Genomic DNA, 20,554 nt, shown 5'->3' with positions numbered 1-20,554 from the left:
ATCTTTGATCATTTTCTATCGAATCATTGGTATATTTTTAAAAAAGACAAATTGGATGGTGACGGCCTGACGGGAATGATGCGATGAAATAGAAAGGCGTGCACACCGGATAATATGGGGGTTTAAAGAGAGATGATGAGGCGTAGATGAAGAATTTTCATGAAAATAGTTAGTGACTTTGGTTATGAGGTTTGCGAAAAGAACCAAACGTATTCGCTACACATTTGCTAATGATGCAATTTGTACGCAAAGTATAACGACCCTTTTAAAAATCGTTTTTTTCTATATTTATCAAGCTATACTAAGCTAAATTTTTTATTTTAGTATAGTTTATATAAAGTTTATTTGGAGTAAAGGTTTGATGCAACTAAATTTTTGATCTTATAATAGTTTATATGAATGATCATATTAATGGGCTTACCTTGTGCTTCATATCTTAGTGCATTTTAAGGGCCATATGCCCATATGGTCATCGTAACAGGCCAATAGCTAAGCGACCGTATATAACGATTTAGGGTCTAAACGTTTGGGTTGTATCGACTATCGACCCAACTAAACACGCTAACCATTACTAAACCAAATGAGAAGCAAAAGATTTACAAAAATAATATGAGAACCAAATCCATCGTTATCGTTATCATATAAAAATCATGTCAAAGGTGAAACCAGACCGAAGACTCTTCGAATAAATGCAACATTTTTACACCTGATCTTGAACAAATATGATCTCGGCTTCTGCTGATGCGCGTTTTAACCTAAGTAACTCGATCAACATGTTTAATCTTCCATCTGTCACGTACACACTCGGGGTAATGCTCAGAACTTCAAGAACCGGTGAATTTCTAAGCAAAAACTCTATAAATCTCATCTCGTGAGGAACATCCGACATCTGTGTCATCTTCACTATCTGAAGCTGTTTAAATGTGCAGTCGCACGGGCACTCGTTCTCCCAGAAATCCAAATCGGGTGCTTCTAGTGCCGGTGACGAATTCGATGAACCCTGCATAAAAAAAAACTCAGAGCAATATGCTTAACATTAATGATAGCATTGTATACAAAACTCACGGAAATTTGAAGTTCTTGAAGATTAGGCGCGCTTAAAATCAAACGAAGAATCACCATTATCTCTTTCATGTCCTCAAAGCTTACTTGATATAACTCAATAACCTTTAGCTTTTGATATGTAATTTGTGTTTTCCCTAGAGTGTTACTGTTACCTACACTCATATACTATGAAATGAAGAAAAAATCAGCATAGAAGTCAACAAACTCAACGACCCGTGTTCAATATAACATAAAGTCTAACCTTTGTAAAGTAAATGTGACCGATAAGCCTCTCAAGAGACGGTACACCACCAAGAAACTTGTCAAAGTTAGAACTTGAATTTTGACCAAAAAGTTCTGCAACATCGTCGGCCGTATACATGGCAACAGATATAGCAACTAGCATAGGAGTATTCTCGAGACATATATCTTTAAACTCACCTTCCAATATCAAATATTTAAGGCTCGGAGCACGAATGGTGAGTTCCAAACTATCAAAATACGACAAAGTCAAACTTTCAAGAAGCGGACAACACGCGATAAGATTCTCAACCGCTTCAGGAGCAATAAGAACTTGTTGAAGATTAAGATACTTCAAATTCATAAACCCTTTAAACGATAAAGGTGGGTCCAACTCACATCTTACCAACTCCAAACGAACCAGCTTTCTACAAGCGAAAAGACAAGAAGGTGCTCTAAACCACTCACCGTCAGCTAACTCAAGAGCGAGTTCTTTAACATCTTTCCTCGATAAAAACAGTAGCCATTGATCCACATCAGGGGAGTTTTGCAAGTAGCCAGTAGACAGAGTGAATCTAAATATCGGTCCATCATGAAGAAAAAGAACCCGAGTGACAAAGTTTACAAGATTGACCTCTGCAAGCGCTCTATCATGAGTACATGATACACATTTATCATCAAACTCAAGTTGCGTAAGTGTAGCCCATTTGTACCTCCATTTGTTAGATAATATGCATGTTCTTACAGCGTCTCGTAATGGCAACTTTGTGAGAATGGTCTCAATAATACTCTGAGGAAGATCACTTATATAATCTTGTTCAGCATGCATTTTACCCCTTTATGACCTGAAAAAATCAATGAAAAAGTCATAATTAACCGCCCAATTGATTCATAAACATCAAATATGAAATCACTCAACAAAGCTTGTGTCTTCTAGAACAAATTCAAAGAGAAAAGTACATCATATCTAGGCCTGTAAACAAACCGAACGAACACGAACAATGGCATATTCATGTTCGTGTTCGTTCAGTTAACTTAAAACAAACACGAACACTTAATCGGACAAATAATAGTGTTCGTGTTCGTTCGTTTTGAAAATGAACATGTTTGTGTTAGTTTAAAATCTAAACAAACAGTTCACGAACATATATACGAACAGACGTAAATGAGCACAAATAAAAATAAATGAACACTAACAAACAAACAAACATAAAACCATTAAGTAGATGACTGATGCAGATAATATTTAATTATTTTCAATTAGTATGCAAACGGACATAAATAAACAAACATAAACGAACTTCCTGCTAGAGGTGCACATACCGGTTTAAAACTGAAAACCGGCTTGGGTTGAAACCGATTCGGTTTGGTCAACAAAAGTCAAAACCGGTTTATGATCGGTTTCGGTTCGGGCAAAACCGGTTTCTTGAACAGGTTACAATCAGTTTTGGTGGAGAAAATTACAACCGGTTTCGAACCTATGGTTTCAATCGGTACCAAACCGGTTTCTGTATAATCGATTTCAAACCGGTTCGGTTAACCGGGTTATTTGCGCACCACTACTTCCTAATGATTGGGGTAAAAAGTCAAACTTTTGACTCAAGATAAACAAAATTAACCCCAAAATTGATTTGTAAATTGTAACCCATCAATTGTTTGTCAAGAAAACATGAAATAACTCATAAATGTACATATGTATGTAAAAATGAAATCAAACAGATTCGTACAATTGAAGAAAACCCTAACCCTAATAATTTAAAAAAACAACAATCAGGGGTTAATTACCTAGATGAATTAGATGAAATGATTAAAGAATTAAACAGGAATGCAATTGAATTTGATTAATTTTGATTCAATTGGAAGAATTTGGGGACAATAAACGAATGGAAGTGATGATCAAAGGCGGATCGTAATAATAATAATAATAATATGAATGAATGAGTTAGAGATAATAATAATAATATAAAATGGTACCTGTGAGCGATTAAGACTGATGATCCTCCACGCCACGGTGGTGGTTAAAGAGTGACGATGACGGAGACGGTGGAAGGTAAATAAATGTGAATAATAATAATTTTATTATATTCACGTTTTCATTTGATTTTCAGTCGGCCCATACCCGTTATCCAAATCGATTCGTTTTGGTTTTAAAACCGGTTTAGTAGTTCAGAAGGGGAACCGGTGATAGAACTGACGGGATAGGTATGGGACCGGGTTTGGTTGAAACTGTTTCTTTATCAAACAGGTTCGGGTCAGTTTGCAGCGAACCGATTCCAAACGTTTTTTTTGTACATCGCTAATTGCCACGCAACTTAGAGGTGGGAAACTGGGGTTTTTCAGGAACCAGTTTCGGGTTTCGTCAACAAAGGTCAAGAACCGGGTTGTACATGCGGAACCGGTTCCGGAGGGTCCGTGTCAGTACCAGGTCCAGGGAGAAACTGAAGCTAGGTTCGTACCCGTGGGTCGGGTAGAACTGGGTCCGGTTCCGAGTCGAGTCCGGAACCGAGTTTTATGCCCACCTCTGGTGCAGCTTATTGTCAGCTTACCCAGTAGCGAAGCTTGGACAAAAATGTCGGGGGTGACCGGACTCAGTAAGTATAACTCAAAAATTTCGTACAGAAATGAGTAATTTTGCGCTACATATAAAAAAGAATCACAGAAGATGTCAAGAGACTTATCTATATATGGGTGAAGAATAGGGGAAAACAAGTGGCGTTGGATTGGGAAAAATGGTGTTCTTTTTCGTTTTGAGATGAGCATACATTGTATTTGGTGAATGTAATTGGGGGTAATATTGTTTTCTAGTCTAGTCTAGTTGTTTATTTTTATCAATAAAATGGACGTTCAAAGAAAAGCTAAATATGTCAGTCGCAACATGTTTAGCTTAATATGTCTGTCTGATGGGTATTTTATTTTTTATTTTAGTTTTATTTTTTAATGTTAATTTAATTTTACTTATTTGTTACTTTTAAGCTTATTTTAAAAGATTTTGTTTTTTTATTATCTATTTAAAATTAAAATATATTATAGTATTTATATATATTAAATATAAAAATTTTATATATAAATACTAGAAGTAGATGACTATGTGACAATTTATGAATGCTATGAAAAAAAAGTGAGGGTTTTTTAAAGAAGTTTAAATCTAATATAAATTTGATGTGACGGTTTGTAAATGTTTGTTGTTGTGGATGTTTTAACACTATGATGATTTTGCTAAATAAAAATGAGTTTTTAAAGTGTTGGTTGAAAATATATTTCCTAAAATGGTGTTATTTCAAAAGCATTATTCAAAAAGGGGTAGCGGCGCAGCTTGTCTCCCGTTTGCCTTCTGTTTCGATGTAATCTAAACATTTATAAATCGTATGTCGTGAATAAAAAAAATATTAACCATTATAATAAAAGTATTTAAAAACATTATTTCTTTAAAAGAAAGAAATAATCCTTGAGCCCCTAATTGAAGGTGGTCTCATACATCATACAAACAACACAAATTCAAATTACAAACACAAAAAAATATTACACAACACAAGTTAACTGACCACCATCTTTATGTGTTCACAAACCTACAATTCTTCCTAACTTCACCATCAACATATGTTTCAGGATTTGTAATATTTCCTAATTTCACCATAGACTCAGGAAACTGTTGAAAAAAAGCCATTGGATCTTCTGCATACTTCTTGACAAGTTTACTTGTTTGGACTCCAAGAAAGCTGGAATATAGTTCTTGATCAGAGTTAAGAAGGCCTTCTCCTCTAAGAAGTATGTGGTAATATGCGTTGTCGAAAAGGTTAGGTGTAACATAATCCATTGCGGCTTCGTTATCATCTCCTCCTCCTGCAGCCGGGCATGTTGATTTTAAGGTTTTGAGGTTTGACTCCGCGATATTGTTCATAGTTGAAGTTATTTGATAGTCTCCGTAGATTCTTGCTCGATAATTTGTACAACGAGCCATCCCGATTGTGTGAGCACCTTAGACAATAGTTGATCATTTCATATGTTATAACAATGCTTGTATAAGTTAAACGAAACTAGAGCTTTATGAACAAGCAACTACAACACCGATCTACATAAGGAATATCTTATGATAACAAGAAAAGAATTAGAATCAGCAACAAAATAATAACATCAAATACTTATAACAGCAAAAGAAAAGAACCTAATAATGACAACAAACTATAAATTAACAAATAGTTATAACGTCTCATAATCAGAAAATACGAGCATAACATAACAACAAACACTTATAAAAGCAAACCAAATATTACCAACAAACTTGTTCTTACTATTTTCATGTTAAGAAGTATTTGTATTTGATCTTGAAACTAGTGTTAAATATCTATTTTTGCCACAATATTTAAACTTTTATAATAAAGTTTTGAAAGTGATTATGTTAGATGATAATAAGAATTTAATAATATGAGGTAACAATTTGAGCCGGAAGAGAGTTTTGACGGGGTTAAGCCCCTGGCGACGCTACATGTTTGAGTGTGTACTGCACACCTCTTAACTCGTACCTATATATGTTTATTATTTTGATTTTCTCTTTAGTCTTAATTAAACCAATTTATACAAAAACAACATTGATGACATTAAAAGCACGGAAAAAGTTGTTAGATTTATGCTTATAAAACTTTCTCTTACCGGAAAGTGCCACCATGTCGGTTACCGAGAGGCTTTGATACATAAACTTAGCAATAATAGATAAAAGCCCGTCGTTTGCACCAGGAATATTTGATTCCACCAGCGAAAAGCTAGCGGCTTTAGAGTCTTTTCGCCCAACCGGGACATCCCAATAAGGTCCACCAACCTATATAGCCAAAGTAACAAACAATATCATAAAAATAAACAAATTTATAATGCTAGAATATTTATTACCAGCATATATCAACTTACCAACACAGTTGCATCTCTTGCAGCAATTGTAAGAGCATCAGCACATGAAACTGTGTTAGGACATTCGGATTCAAGCTTGTTCTTTATTCTATCGATAATTTCGAAACCTTTCAAAGCATTCAAGTTAGTCGGAGCCTTCTTTTCTCCTTGTAAAGTGTATGTATCATCAAGCAACACTGATCCGTCACAACCCTAGATCAAGTAACAATTAGAATAACAAACTCAAATTAAAAAAAAAAACAAAACAAAACAAAACTCTTGTTGATAGAGGTGTTCACAGTCCGGTTTTGATGGTATTCAAGTCAAACTGTTAGTAATGGTTTGGCTTATGGCCTTATAATAGAAAAATGCATTAATTAGAGACGAACGAAATAATGAAACGATAATGTTACGACAAGCAAAGTGCTACCATGCATATTCTAACTTCCAATAATTAAAAGCTCGCGTAAAATATAAAAAGTTAAAAAGCTCTCTTATGGTCAAGTTCGGTTACTTCCAACCATTTTCGATTATAACCATAAACCAAACCCTTGGATATGGTTTGAAAATTTCTAACCCGAAAAAAACAACAACCGTGAAACCAAGCCTATGACCGATTTTGGACTGTTTCACAGCAACACACCTGGACGAAGCAATCATGGAAATGTAACCGTAAGATAAAAGCGGCATTTCTGAGATCAGATAGCACAGCACACTCCATTTCTTTCCTAACAATGGCTTCTGCATTCGGGCAAGAAGATCGGTAATAATCTAAAGTTAATGGTGGGTCGGTTGCATGCAAGAATTTGAGGCAACATATGATGAAACATGAAAGAATGATCAAGATGGTTGATATGATTTGCATTGTGCTTGTGTGTGTGTTGATTTAATGTTTCTTGGGTGGTACTTAATTTAAATGGTTGGGACTTAGGCTATATATGGGTGGTAATATGTTGCTTTCGTGTGTGAAAAATATGTTTTTAGTCAAGAGAGGATGTAACCACTCTTGGTTTGGTTGGTGGGCATCCTAGAACCAAAAGTTTCAAGTTGTGTGTCATCAAGGCAAGTTGCCAAATTATAACTTTAATTTGATTATATGAGATTTTTTTAGTAAACTGTGGTTTTTGTTTCTGTGGTTTGTCCAAATCAGCGGTTTAGTCAAGTATTTTCAAATCTGTGATTTTCTTCCCTGTGGTTTCAATTCACTTGCAATTAAACCCGACCCCACTAACCCCGTTAAGTCTGGTTGTTAAATCTATCACCCCTCACGTGGCGGGCAGTTTTGTCCCTTTTCTCCGTAAATAAACCCCAGTCCTAATTCGCAAGCCCCCTCACGTGAGGGGCTGAGAAGTATTTGGGAACAAAAAAGGACAAAATTGTCCCTCACGTGAGAGACACGCTGATAGGTTTACTGATCAGACTTAACGGGGTTAGTGGGGTTAGGTTTTATTGCAAGTGAAATAATACCACAGGGGATGCAAATCGTAGATTTAAAACTATTTGACTAAAACCGTATATTTGGACAAACAACATTGACAAAAACCGAATTTCACTATTTTTTTTTACCATTTCAACTATTTTGGCTCAAAAAGTCGAAATGAAATAGGTGAGCGAGTGCGTGTTACAAAAGCTTCTACTTGGTCCCAGATGACCCGTTTGTATACTTTGTTAAGTGTTTGTATGCTACGACTTCCGGTGTGGCGTGGGTCCTGCATGTGGTTAAGAGGTTAGAGTAGTTTAGGTTTTGGATGATTAAGTTTAATGTGAATGATGCAATTTAGAATATAAAAATGATAAGACCAAGATTATGTTTGATTATGTAATATTGTAATTAGGGAAAGTCATCATGCATGTTGACCATTTATTTTGGCTAACTAGAAATAACAAAAAAATCCTAGAAATTAAAAAAATAACTAAGATTATGGCATCCTCCTGAAGGATTATTTAGACAAAATTAATAGTTAATATCATGTCATTACACACCCCATTACAAAAGGATAAAAACACACTTCCTTGTATATAAACTTTGGTTATAACCTATAAGGGACTATTAAGTGATAGGTATATATATGATTCCCTTTCATCTGTTCATGAGGTCATACGTCTAGCACAAGCTGTGATTTATCTAATCTCATTGAATTGCAAGGTATTGACGGTTCTTGTGAATTTTCTGGTCACAGGTTCTCATGGCTTAAAAGATAACAATTTGATCACTTTTTTTTATGTAAATAAATAAATAGTTTGCTTATGGAAATAAGCAATATTGGCTTCTCTTGTACAGTTGAACACATCTTAACACAAGTTACCATAGAAGCAAGAAAGGACCTGTGTACACTTCACATGTACCAACTCATTACACAAAGAAACCACAAGTTTAAACAAACCAACTCAAATTTAGCTTCCAACTCAACCCAACCCAAAACGTGTTAATAACGATTCAAAATTCGTCCGTTCGTTTGCACCCAACCCTTCCACAACACTTCCGAATGCGAAACAACTCTAACTTTTCATAAGCGGGACCCCTTTTCATTCCAGCAAGGTTACATGTTTGAACCGAATCAAGTATCAATACATGCTCGAGAATAATAATACATTGGCCAATGAGCGTTTTGGTGATCGCGTGTTCTTTGACTGAAGCTGGCGAGTATTCATACTTTTTGATATTAACATAACAAATATTTATATAGTATGTAACTAGCGTGATTATCGATAATCATCTCATTATGACAACCACCTTCAATAGGTGCGACTAATGCAACCGACGCAGCCCTTAAAGCGAACCAATTATATAAACAGAAAGTACCAAATGCAAAGCATGAACCAATTACAACGTCTAACGAACCGGGAATTTAATGTTACATGAATGAAGTTGACTCACCAAGGTTCCTTGATGATAACAAGTCAGGTGAGAAAACAAGAAGACAAAACTATCAACAAACCAAAAAAAACATCATCAATCGTATGTGAACCAGGACAAAAGTTGACTTTTCTATAGCAGTTTTGACTCGCTATCTATATAAGTCTGTTCATTAACATAACACTATGCAGGAACTCAATTTGGACATTTTGTTTAAGATGATATGACAAAAAATCTCATCCCACCTGTAAACGAAAACAGAATCGTAAAACATGTTCGTTTTTATTTAATCCGGATAAAAAGAAAGAACCTTGCTAAAATCTTGAAAGGTTAAAAATGGATATTTGAATATTGCATTACCTTAAACTAAATTGAAACGAGAGATCAATCTTCGTGTTCTTTATCACTATCACTATCTGAATCTGCAAACACGTCAAGACAATATATTTCAAATTCTGATTTTCCTAACGAGCGTATTTTAAAAATAAATATAGATTAATGAAATGTAAAGTTGTAATAAAACATTTAACTTACCAGAACGAACATCGTCACTGAGTTTGCCTCTGTCTTGAATTTGTTTAACGAGCATGCGGTACATTAGCACCCACCAATACACGTGAAGAACAAGCAAACAGTAAAGAAGCGTGTTGAATATGTAATAGTAGAGCGGGCCCTCCTTAATATGCTTCTCCTTATCCAAAGTCATAACTACTTCATAACTGAAATTTTCAAAAGAGAAAAAAAGATATTATATTATTATTGTTATTGTTATTATCGCATAAGCGCGCTTATTATGAGAACCAAATGATATTTTCTAACCTTGTACTCCACAATATCCAAAACGGGTAATAAATAAGGCGAAGCACCACCCACGAAATTACAAACACGACAAATGAAAAGCTTGCGAGTGCTTCTGCACCGCTATATTTAGACATCTTGCCGACTTCAAGAAACACGTCACTTGCATCATGAAGTGCTAGAATAACCGAACCAGCACGAGCAAACCTACACAAAATATACAAAAAAGTTAATATACATATATAACCATCCTAAATTTCTATACAAGGAAAAAAACATATAAAAACCTGCATATATAAGACATTGCAATGAGAATTGCGGTTGCAACATGATGGCCCATTGACACACCAAAATCCGATCTTCTTGTTTCCCAAAATATCAAAGCAAAGATGGAATACGTATAGAATCCACCCGTGTACATGTATAGACCTTTCAGTTTTAGCCTGGAAATATGTTAACGAAGATTATTATTATTCTTATTAATATTATTGTTGAGTATTGATTGTGTAGGATGGAAGACGGATTACTTCATTTTTTGGTCCGGCCATCTCTGTTCACCGGGACCTAACCAGAAGTTGTTTGTGTTGGTGAACCACGGTTCGTTGTAAGTTACAGCTAAGGCTAATACTTCTGCTGAAAGATAATAAATGCATTTCCAAGCGGATTCTTTAAATTTTCTTATCTTCTTTTTTCTGTCATCTGTTTCAACATCCAGCTTCTGGTGGTCCTTATCAAATATTAACCACCTACCTACACGCTGCAACATGTCACCTGATTGTCAACATAAATACTCTATATTAAATATCTATCTGCTCTAATAAATGAGTATCTTGGGTGTCACGTGGCTATTGGAACTTATAGAAATCGGGCCCGTGGACAGTGGACTCAATACTAAAACCCTAAATACTATTGCATACCAAAAAAATTGTTTTAGCACTCTTTTCCCTTCACTTTTTTTCCAATTACATGAAAAATATATTTCTATCTTTTTTACATAAATGACAAAACATATAATCAAATCTTCTAATCATCCTGCTTAATTGATGTTTCCACGTGTCACCAAAATCCGCTTACCAAATCTTCCCAAAAAAAAAAACGCATGGCTTGCTACTCACCAGAATCCCGTGTAGCATTTATCCGGAAAAAAAATCCACTTGAATAGCATAACATTTATTCAACCCATGTAATACACAGGTTTCTAACCTATTCAGTTCATATGTTGCATCCCGGATTTCTTTATATAAATCAAAAAAATAATAATAAAGCACATGCTTTTCCCTACCAAATCCGGCATCAAATCATGCCCAGGTTCACAAACCACTCAAATCATTTAATACGTTAAACATAATCGAATAAATTTTCATATCTTAAATTGAATTCTAGCTTGATCACTTTAAAGGCCATCCATGATAATTAAAAGCATGTTTGGGATTGAGTTTGAAAAATGCTTATTGGCTTATTAGCTTTTTCAAAAAGCCATTTTGAAAAGCCAGGATTTGGGGCTTTTGGAAAACTGCTTTTTAACCCTTTCAAAAAACTAAAATAAGAAAGACTTTTATGATTGCCAAACACATTTTAATTTATGGGCTTTTTGAAAACACCAATAAGCCAATAAGCATTTTTCAAACTCAATCCCAAACATGCTCTAAACATAACTCCTCAAAGCAATGTTATTAAAGGGATTCACATCCCTCATGTACTTCTGAGTCAAAATTAGTTACAATCAGAAAACATGCAGCTTCTGGTTGTACATAAAACTTATTTAGTTGTACATTGAACAAATATTCTCTTATCATGTTTACATCAAAACCACTGAATCTGACTGCAATATACCAATACAGTACATCAAGATTCTAGAAACCTAGACATCTGCTAATTAAACCAATTCAATAACAAAACACATAGATTCAAGAAACTGATTCAAACTCAAATCATACTTCAACCCGGTAATCAAACCCGATTGCTAATTAACATTCTCGAATACCTAACTTATTCCAAGAAACCTATAAATTTCAAGCCAATAACCAAACCCAATCACTAATTAAACCCAAAAGCTTCAAACTTTACCTCCAAAATCTGATAATTAATAACCAGAACATTCACACTAATTCAATAGCAAAACACATTAATTCAAGAAACTGATTGAAACCCAGATCAAATTTCAAGCCAATAAACAAACCCAATTGCTAATTAACCCCAAAAGCTGAAATCTTTACCTCAAAAATGAAGCGATCAAGAAAAAAGCGAACAGTTGGGAAGAAGATAGCAAAGACAGGAAGAGCTGCAAAATCCGCATATGTTGGGAAGGATTCTTGTTCAAAATTGATTGAATTAAGAGCTTCGATTAAACCCATGTGGAAGTGATTGATCTGCAGTTGGAGGTGATGTTGGATTTGTGATTCCGATTGATTTGCAAAGTGGGTTTTATTCGAGGCCGTCAACGATGAATATTATTATGTTTCAAACTGGTCCTTGTACTTGTTTATTTTGCATTTATGACTACTTTAACTCATCACTTTTTCTCTTTTTGGTACTGACACCGGCACCACATATTCTAATTTCGGGATCGACGTTTTCGAGATTAGTATCAGTATCGTCTTGAGTTCATTCTTAGTACAACGATTGGTGTATATGGGTCGGTTCGGTTTGTTTTTGGGCTAAAACCGAACCAAAAACAAAATGCTGGTTTTTGAGTTTTAAAAACTGTTCGGATTCGGTTTTTGGGTTCCGTTCAGTTTTGGTTTTGCTATTTTTGCTTGAAAATTTCGGAATGGAAAAAGTTTTGGATCAAAAATAATTAATTGATTATTTTACATTTGGGTAAAATGTATGGGTTAAAGTACTATAAATTGCTAAAATTTTAAAATAAAAATATTGAAATTTTGTAAGTTCAGTTTGGTTTTAAAGAAAATATAAAACCAATCTTCGGTTTTTGTTTCGGTTTGGTTGTATCAATTTAGTTTTTTCGGTTTAGGATCAGGTTTTCTGGTTACATGCATTCCCGTCGGTACAAGTTGAATTGCACAAGGTACAACTTGTTTGTAATTTTGAAGTTTATTAATTAATGTAAGATGATTGAATGCCACGTTAGGTTCCTAATAAAAATGAAGATCCCACATGGGAAAATAACATGTAGGATAACTTATTTATGATTATTAAATTAGAACAGTGAATGTGATTACAATTTAAAAATTATTTTTAATGTTCATTACTAATTAGGTTAAACATTAAAGATCATTAATTAGTAATTAAGTTTTATAAACCTTTCCCATTTAAGTTACTCAGTTTTGAATTGATTCAATGAATGAAAGTAATTAAACCTCGAGTAGTTAAACCAACGTGTATCTAAGGTGCTCGCTGATAAATTTTGATTGATAGTTCAAGTCTAGTCTGTGACAAAGATGTACACTATGATCGTTGAAGTTAATAAAGTTTGAGTTGGTTTTATGTTTGAGAAAAGGTTTAAACTTTAAACAACGTTAGGGAAAATAGCAATGAAACTTTAATATTATTATAGTTTTTTTATACATCTTTTGATGTAGCACGTGAATATAAAAAATTAAAAATTCTAAAAAGTTGCCTAGAGATCTCAAATTAAAACTTTCATATTATAAAACTTTATATTTGGCTGTAAATTCCTTCAAATCATGTCATGTTTACTATATACCAAATGTTACACATTAGACAACAAATCTTACACCTTCGAAAATTTTTCACTGCTTGGATTCTCAACAAAACTGGATCACATCACAGTCTCGAAGCAATAAGTAGGCGCCTCTTCGATGCATTCTTTATATCCTCTTGTCAGATTCGCTTTCTCGTTTGAAACACTTCTCAATTCATAGTTCACAGTCACGAACAACTTCATAAAACAGTCGAATTAATCTACAAAATCTCAAAAGCCCATCAGGCCCGTTCCTATATTACCCGATGTTGGCATTGGCATTGGCTTTGGTGTTTGCTTTGGTGGTCTCATTCCTTCAACCACCGGCCCATCAATGTCAATCACAACAGCGTCCGAGGTCAAAAACGTCTTTGCAACCGATGCAGCATGTTCTATACAGCATCGTACCACTTTTGTCGGGTCTATAATACCAACCACCATCAAATCTTCATACTGGTTTCTTGCAGCATTATACCCATATCTAATATCATCATTCGATAAAACCTAAAACCAATCAAAAAAACTTGTAAATATTTTTAAAATAGATATAACATAGGGATGGCAATATAGCATACCTTCTCTATAACAACACTACCGTTGACACCAGCGTTTTTAGCTATCTGCCTTGCAGGGTATTCCAATGCTCGTTTGAATATTTCGGCTCCTATCTTAATATTTATATAAAAAAGATTACTAAATAACAGTAGCAAAATGTGAAAATGTAAAGATGTTTGTGAGATTGGAGATTACCTTCTGTTCCTCATTATCCATAAGTTTTTTAATTTCATTTATCTTTAAAGATAGCCTTAAAAGACAACAACCGCCACCAACTACCACGCCTTCCTCGATAGCAGCCTTGATAAAAATGTGGAAGGATTAAGATTAGGTAAAGAAAGTCAACAAATTGACCATGATTAAGTCAACATCAACCTACCTTGGTAGCATTAACTGCATCCTCCATCCTTAATTGTTTATCCTTCAATTCAACTTGTGTTTGAGCTCCAACCTAACAATTTTATAAAATTTCAACTGTCAAATTGCAAGAAATGAAGAAATATTATTAAATTTCAAGTGTATCGAGCTTACTTTAATAATGGCAATTCCTCCTGATAATCGAGCGATGCGTTCGTTAAGAATTTTCTTTTGGAAATTTTCTTCAGTGTTCTGCAAAATAGATAGACTATTGACTAAGTCAACTTAAAACTTTTGCAAAATATTTGCATAAACTAAGCGTGCACCTCAACAAGCCTTTGGATTTGATTGGCCCGTTTCTTGACTGTGGCTTGAGTGGTCCCATCAGTAACTATTAATGTCAAGTCTTTAGTAATTACAACCTTACTAGCGGTTCCAAACATATCCTCTTTGACCCGGTCAAGGGTCAAACCAGCATCATCCCTGACCACAGTCCCTACAAAAACCATATCAGACATCACCCATCACTAGTTAGCATTAGTCAACATTTGACTTACCTCTGGTTAAAATTGCAATATCGTCTAAATAATGGCTCTTGCGGTCACCGAAGGCAGGTGCTTTAACGGCTGCTGCCTTTATTATCCCTTTAAGTTTATTTCTAATTATTGGAGCCAAAGCTTCCTTCTCAATACCCTCTGCAATTATCACAATTGGATAATTCCCTTTGACCACGATGTCCAATATTTTATATATCTCCTTCGGGTTTGTAATTATTTTGTCAACCAAAAGTAGCTGCAAGTCAAAGTATACCTTTTTAGGTCAAACACACCATTTCTTCAAACTTTCTAACAAATGCAATTCATACTTTTTGAAGCCAACATTAGTCCATGATCATGTGACCTCAAGTCAAAGTATACTACTTTTTTCGGAATCAAGAAACCTTACCTTGCAATCTTGAAATTCTGCTTTCATGGTTCTTCGATCGGTAAAATATTTAGACAAATAACCGCGATCAAATTGCATCCCCTCTACAATCTGTAAATTATTCTCAGCAGAATTTCCTTTCTCAATAGTAATAACACCATGTCTGCCTACTCTTTGAACTGCTTCAGAAATCATGCTCCCGACTTCAAAATCATTACCCGCACTGATTGCAGCAACATCTGCAAGTTCATGATCCTCAACCTACAAAGCATAATTACGATCAAAGTTTATTAAAACTTAATAGCTTTCGTATTCATTTATTGGTTATATCCACCCAAGATTACCTCTCTAGACATTAACTTGAGTTCTAAAACTAAAGCGTCTGCGGTTCTCTGAATCCCTCGCGATACTTGTATAGGATTAACGCCTGCTGCAATAACCTTAATGATATCAAAAGTTTAGTTCAAGTTTCATTGTTAAAAACTATTATTATTAATATATTTTTTTTTACCTTCACGCCTTCTGTAATGAGGCCATGTGCAAGCATGATAGATGTGGATGAACCGTCACCCGCTAAATCATTCGTTTTCGCACCCGCTTGTCTCACAAGCTTCACACCGACATTCTCGAGAGGGTCCTCAAGTTGAATCTGAATAAAACATTAATCTAAGACATAATATGTTAAAAAATTAACTTATCGTTTCTCTTCAACAAAAGTTAAATTACAAAACTAACAGAGGCATTTCCACAAAAAATTGGTGGGCAACTCACAGAAACATTTACAAAACTGAACATTGATGATGCAACTTAACCACTAACTATATAGATGCATTTCGGGCTGTAAATGAACCGAACGCTCGGTGAATTGTCCGGCAGGAAGTTTGTTTATGTTTGTTCCTATAATAAATGAACGAACATGAATAGAGACCATGTTCGTTCAATTTTCTTCGTGAGCGTGCAATAATGCGTTCGTTTACGTACGTTTACATTAATTTGTTCACTGAAGGTTTTTAATACATCTTAAGGACTTTCTAATCTTATCATATAGATTTAAGCAAAATTATTAACTATAAAACAAAAATATATGTGAGCATTATGCAATAACTTATATGTAATGTAAAATTAGCATATGAATATGAAAGTTAAAAAATCACACCAACACAAACTTGGCAGCTGAACCGAACCGTTGATATTGACCGTTCTCGCTTAGCCAAGTCAAATAAAACATCCGAGAAATTTCGTTCGGTTAAAAACTTTTAGAAAACTAACAGAGGCATTTCAACAAACAGTTGGTGGACAAACCTCTTTAAGCACAGTTTCACCATCATTAACAATCTTGGGCGGACCATACTTGTTTTGCAGCACCACATTTCTACCCTTGGGACCTAAGGTGACTCCAATTAGCTCAGCCACTTTGGTCACACCAGCCTAATGAAACCCAATTCAATAAGAATGATATTAGTATTAATAATAGTAGTGGAAATGTGACTGACCAGAAGCTTGGTGGTGGTTGAACCGTCGTGATTGAAGTGGATTTGTTTAGCCATGGATGTAATTGTATTTTTAATTGGGTTATGAGATCTTTTACAGGTGTTATGGCTTCTGAAAGATATTGGAGGATTAAAAGATAGAGAAGAAACCATGTTTGAATTTGTGAAGAATTAAAGATAACGTAATAATAATAATAATAATAATAATAATAATAATAATAATAATAATATCTGGTGGAAGTTGCTCTTGGCGCCATTAGGAAAACTGGGCTTTATAGTGGGCCTTTGATTTATAAGGTTTTTGTTGAATATGGCCCAATCCGTGAACAGGGTAGGAACCGGCTTTGGGTTGGTCAACAAAGTCAAAAACCAGGTCGGGTCCGGGGTTTTGACTGGGTTTTGGCCGGTTTTCCCGGGCTGGGTCGGTCCAAGTTATTGGGTAGAGGTGGAATTGGTTTCGGTCGGTCCGGTTTGGTTTGGGGGTCGGGTACGGTTTCTCTGAGAAATTGAAACATGGTTCGTAATCGCGGATCAAGTATACCGATTTCGGGTTCAAGTAGGGTTCGGAATGGGGTTTTATGTCCGCCTCTATGCATGTTAGATTGCGATTTGTTTATGAGGTGGGAGTGTAGGACTATGGCGACATGGTGATGTAAAGAGAAAATGGGTGAGGACTAATCAAGGCACGATAACAAAAACGGAGGAAGACAGAAAAGGAGGAAAAAGAAGAAAATAAGTAATTTAAGGCTCTACTAACATGGATATATAAAAACCATCTAAAGAATTACGTCTGAATGATCAGCTACTTTAATTATTATTATTATTATTATTATTATAAGTATTAGTTATATGAGTATTCATATTAACTCATTTTTAAGACCTGCGCGTTTCAACGAGATCATTAAACAAATAAAAACAATTATAAAATTGTTAAACCACACCTGCATGTTGTGAAGCATTGAGTTGTGAAATAATAATACTAATATTGATAATACGATAATAAGTCTAATATAAGAATTGTTATATTATAATTAATATACAAAAATAATGATAATATAATAAAATTAATAACAATAATAATAATAATATAACCTTGATAACGTAATAATAATTATAATATAATCAATCCTAATATGATAATAATAAATCATAATGTTTTATTATTATTATAATTATTGATTCCATTTTTTGAATGAATGAAAAAAAAAACACATATACTTTAAAGAATGAAAATCCTATGTTTGAAAGAAATTTCATTATTTGTGGAATGGTTCATTCCATTAACATATAACAACCAAATATGGTTTTTTTAATTCCCTTATATTGAATCATTTAACTTCGTCTCTCATTCCTTTATACCAAAAGCTACCTTAGTCTAAAATACGATAAACAGTAAATTTCATTTACTTGAAAAATCCTAAGCAATGCATTTTAGCCAGTAATGATTAATTTTATGTCGATGGATGGGATTAATATATTTTATCTAATAATTTAATTGAGGTTAAGATAAACAAGAAACTTAAATGTGTCATTTGCGTATTGGAACGGTGCCACTAGAAATGCATTGAATGTTTCGGAATACCCCAACACCACCCAGCAAAAGTAAAACATAATGCATATTCTTAAAACTAACAACTTTATTTTATTTCATTGAATTTAAACATTATTTATTTGATATATTTACTTTCATAAACTCATTGGTTTGATATTAACAAACGATTAACAGGAATCACAACACATGTAAATCACCAATATATTAATATGAACCACACTGATCCAATTAAGGTTAAGATAAACAAGAAAACTTTATAAGTTTCAACCGTGTCGTTTGTACACTGGCTAGTAAGTTACAAGATATGCATTGAACATGGTTCCATACACACCACCTAACAAAAGTAAAACATCATGCATATTCTTTATCAAAAAAATAGTATTTCTTCAATAATAATCATAAAAGCACAAGCAACACCACGAGTTAAAGCAAAGTGGAGGAATCCAAAGTTGTCGACGCAACGTTAGATCTGCAGGACGACTGAACCCTGAAACGAGCATAACCATAACCGTAACCACAACCATCATGGTCATCGTCATGAAGATCTCCTAAAGTGGTATATGTGTTATCAAGTTGAGCTTCACTAACCAACTTCTTTAGCTCTAAACATTCTTTCTTCAACTTATCATTTTCTTCAACAACTTTTTCATGTGACTCCAAGAACCGGTTAAGTTTAACCAAGAGCCCATGGTTCTCATTCCTGAGCCGGTCCACTAGGGTGCATAGCTCTTCTAGCTGCCTTTGTTTCCTCACCCTTGACCTCCTAGCCGACTCACGGTTGGATAACATCCTCCTATGCTTTCTCTCATTGATGATCATGTGATCCTCATCGGTTTCATTTGAAGTACTCGAGTTGTTACATGGAGAGAAATTAAAAACGGATGTTTGAGGTCGACGGTTACCATACATAATGTTTGAGTTAAGTTCGATAATCGAAGAGATGTTGGATTCAAAAGAAGTGAAGTTTGGAAGGAAGTTGGAGGCAAAATCTTCATATTTTGGAACTAGGTTGTAATATGCTTCCATATTTGTTTTTGAACCTCAAAACAGTTTCTTGAAGAAGTAATAAGTTTGAGGTGTAGAGAACTGATAACGTATGGAGGGTTTTATAGGAGAGCAAAAGGGAATTGTAGTACGGTCTTATGAAAGTCAATGTCTATTTCATTTCATCCATTAAACAAAAAAGATAATTAAAAAACATGTTTGTCATTTGGTAGAAACAAGTCAACAACAAACAAGTTTAATTAGCGGATTGTATTTGGGTTAATCTGTTTATTTAATTAAACGGATTGTGTTTAGAATGACATTATTTAATTAGCTCATTTCCATGCTATTTATAATTTTGCTTGGGCTAAATATGATAAATTACATACAAAGTACTATTAAATGTTTGAAATGTCTAAAATATGTAAATAACATGATTAGATTAATAATAATGGCATTAAAATATACGTCATTAGATTTTATCATTATGAGGGTTGTTTTATATTATTTTAATATTTATAAATGCATATTTGGATTTTAACTTTATTTATTGTAAGAAAGTTAGTGATGCTAGACTGTCGCTATCTAGTCAAAAACTATTAAATCAGTGTTCCTAATCACCTAAGCAAGCTAGGGTAAGTAGGGTATCGAACCACGAGGAGTATGTGGTCAGTGTGCAGTGACAATGATTCCTAACATTATGAAGATATTCAATTAACTAAGTGCTGATCACACTAGCAAACAAGTTGGTTTTAATATTAATTAAACAAGCAAACTACTTTCAACAATTAACAAAAGCAAATCACACCTGGGAATCCAAGCAGTTAACCTAACAGCAAACTCATGCAACTTAACAGATTAACAATCAATGACCAATACCAATTGACTAACTAGATAAACCTTAGGCATCCACGTTTACTAACACACGACACTGGTTATCAAACAGTCCCTACCAGTGTGACTCAACTAAGGGAAAACGTATGCTTCATCACATTCAACTAGTCAAAACAATCCTATAAGCAATTATCATAGCAACTGGCACAATAATTGTTCTGATCGAAATAAACCTAAACTGACTGAGTGCACAATAATACTAGACATCAATACTCATAGATTAATCAAAGATGGTTACAATCAATTCGTTCTTAATACATGAGAAAAACTGAAAGATACAATATTCTACATCCCGGGTATGACTCGTAGGAACTAGC

The 20,554-nt window shown here is 34.2% G+C and overlaps 4 protein-coding genes and 1 pseudogene across 5 annotated transcripts; all 5 read right to left on the bottom strand.

The window, feature by feature from the left end:
* On the bottom strand, positions 1-3,325 carry LOC143590632 (F-box/FBD/LRR-repeat protein At1g13570-like). Its single transcript, XM_077071053.1, has 5 exons — positions 3,259-3,325; positions 1,307-2,129; positions 1,066-1,230; positions 573-1,000; positions 1-15 (listed from the first exon to the last, which is right to left on the bottom strand). The coding sequence occupies exons 2-4, from the start codon at positions 2,111-2,113 to the stop codon at positions 701-703; spliced, it is 1,272 nt and encodes a 423-aa protein (XP_076927168.1). The 5' UTR covers positions 2,114-2,129; positions 3,259-3,325; the 3' UTR covers positions 1-15; positions 573-700.
* Positions 3,326-4,788: 1,463 nt separating this feature from the next.
* Positions 4,789-7,118, bottom strand: LOC143590626 (peroxidase 11-like). The gene is made up of 4 exons (XM_077071049.1): positions 6,806-7,118; positions 6,184-6,375; positions 5,932-6,097; positions 4,789-5,259 (listed from the first exon to the last, which is right to left on the bottom strand). The coding sequence occupies exons 1-4, from the start codon at positions 7,025-7,027 to the stop codon at positions 4,835-4,837; spliced, it is 1,005 nt and encodes a 334-aa protein (XP_076927164.1). The 5' UTR covers positions 7,028-7,118; the 3' UTR covers positions 4,789-4,834.
* A 1,861-nt stretch (positions 7,119-8,979) lies between these two features.
* LOC143590628 (ceramide synthase 1 LOH3-like) lies at positions 8,980-12,171 on the bottom strand. Of its 2 annotated transcripts, none has more exons than XM_077071050.1 (7): positions 12,034-12,171; positions 10,345-10,574; positions 10,105-10,260; positions 9,839-10,024; positions 9,554-9,738; positions 9,380-9,441; positions 8,980-9,264 (listed from the first exon to the last, which is right to left on the bottom strand). In XM_077071050.1, exons 1-6 carry the CDS (start codon positions 12,169-12,171, stop codon positions 9,404-9,406), a joined length of 933 nt encoding a protein of 310 aa, XP_076927165.1. In that variant the 3' UTR covers positions 8,980-9,264; positions 9,380-9,403. The 2 variants fall into 2 exon arrangements, with proteins under 2 accessions (XP_076927165.1, XP_076927166.1); XM_077071051.1 differs by having other exon boundaries at positions 9,380-9,435.
* A 1,279-nt stretch (positions 12,172-13,450) lies between these two features.
* Positions 13,451-16,960, bottom strand: LOC143590625 (ruBisCO large subunit-binding protein subunit beta, chloroplastic-like). The gene is made up of 12 exons (XM_077071048.1): positions 16,811-16,960; positions 16,620-16,745; positions 15,829-15,966; positions 15,662-15,757; positions 15,339-15,578; positions 14,951-15,185; positions 14,720-14,889; positions 14,568-14,645; positions 14,416-14,487; positions 14,232-14,336; positions 14,057-14,149; positions 13,451-13,985 (listed from the first exon to the last, which is right to left on the bottom strand). The coding sequence occupies exons 1-12, from the start codon at positions 16,958-16,960 to the stop codon at positions 13,713-13,715; spliced, it is 1,776 nt and encodes a 591-aa protein (XP_076927163.1). The 3' UTR covers positions 13,451-13,712.
* A 1,822-nt stretch (positions 16,961-18,782) lies between these two features.
* On the bottom strand, positions 18,783-19,421 carry LOC143590629 (basic leucine zipper 43 pseudogene; annotated as a pseudogene).
* Positions 19,422-20,554: the final 1,133 nt, after the last annotated feature.

Source organism: Bidens hawaiensis, unplaced genomic scaffold (assembly GCF_021521415.1).
Source record: "Bidens hawaiensis isolate Kalapana, Puna unplaced genomic scaffold, B.hawaiensis_p1.1 tig00038697_1, whole genome shotgun sequence".
Classification (NCBI taxonomy): domain Eukaryota; kingdom Viridiplantae; phylum Streptophyta; class Magnoliopsida; order Asterales; family Asteraceae; genus Bidens; species Bidens hawaiensis.
This window is presented reverse-complemented; position numbering and strand designations above follow the sequence as displayed.

Coding starts and splice junctions, on each gene's coding strand:
- LOC143590626 (XM_077071049.1), bottom strand. CDS start 7,027: ATGCAAATCATATCAACCATCTTGATCATTCTTTCATGTTTCATCATA. Junction 6,376..6,805: donor TCCATGATTGCTTCGTCCAG/GTGTGTTGCTGT, acceptor TACTTGATCTAG/GGTTGTGACGGATCAGTGTT. Junction 6,098..6,183: donor CAAGAGATGCAACTGTGTTG/GTAAGTTGATAT, acceptor TTGGCTATATAG/GTTGGTGGACCTTATTGGGA.
- LOC143590632 (XM_077071053.1), bottom strand. CDS start 2,113: ATGCATGCTGAACAAGATTATATAAGTGATCTTCCTCAGAGTATTATT. Junction 1,231..1,306: donor GTCACATTTACTTTACAAAG/GTTAGACTTTAT, acceptor TTCATTTCATAG/TATATGAGTGTAGGTAACAG. Junction 1,001..1,065: donor TTCAAGAACTTCAAATTTCC/GTGAGTTTTGTA, acceptor TTTTTTATGCAG/GGTTCATCGAATTCGTCACC.
- LOC143590628 (XM_077071050.1), bottom strand. CDS start 12,171: ATGGGTTTAATCGAAGCTCTTAATTCAATCAATTTTGAACAAGAATCC. Junction 10,575..12,033: donor TTGATCGCTTCATTTTTGAG/GTAAAGATTTCA, acceptor GACATGTTGCAG/CGTGTAGGTAGGTGGTTAAT. Junction 9,739..9,838: donor TGGATATTGTGGAGTACAAG/GTTAGAAAATAT, acceptor TGAAAATTTCAG/TTATGAAGTAGTTATGACTT.
- LOC143590625 (XM_077071048.1), bottom strand. CDS start 16,960: ATGGTTTCTTCTCTATCTTTTAATCCTCCAATATCTTTCAGAAGCCAT. Junction 14,646..14,719: donor AAATCCAAAGGCTTGTTGAG/GTGCACGCTTAG, acceptor TCTATTTTGCAG/AACACTGAAGAAAATTTCCA. Junction 14,150..14,231: donor TGGATAATGAGGAACAGAAG/GTAATCTCCAAT, acceptor ATAAATATTAAG/ATAGGAGCCGAAATATTCAA.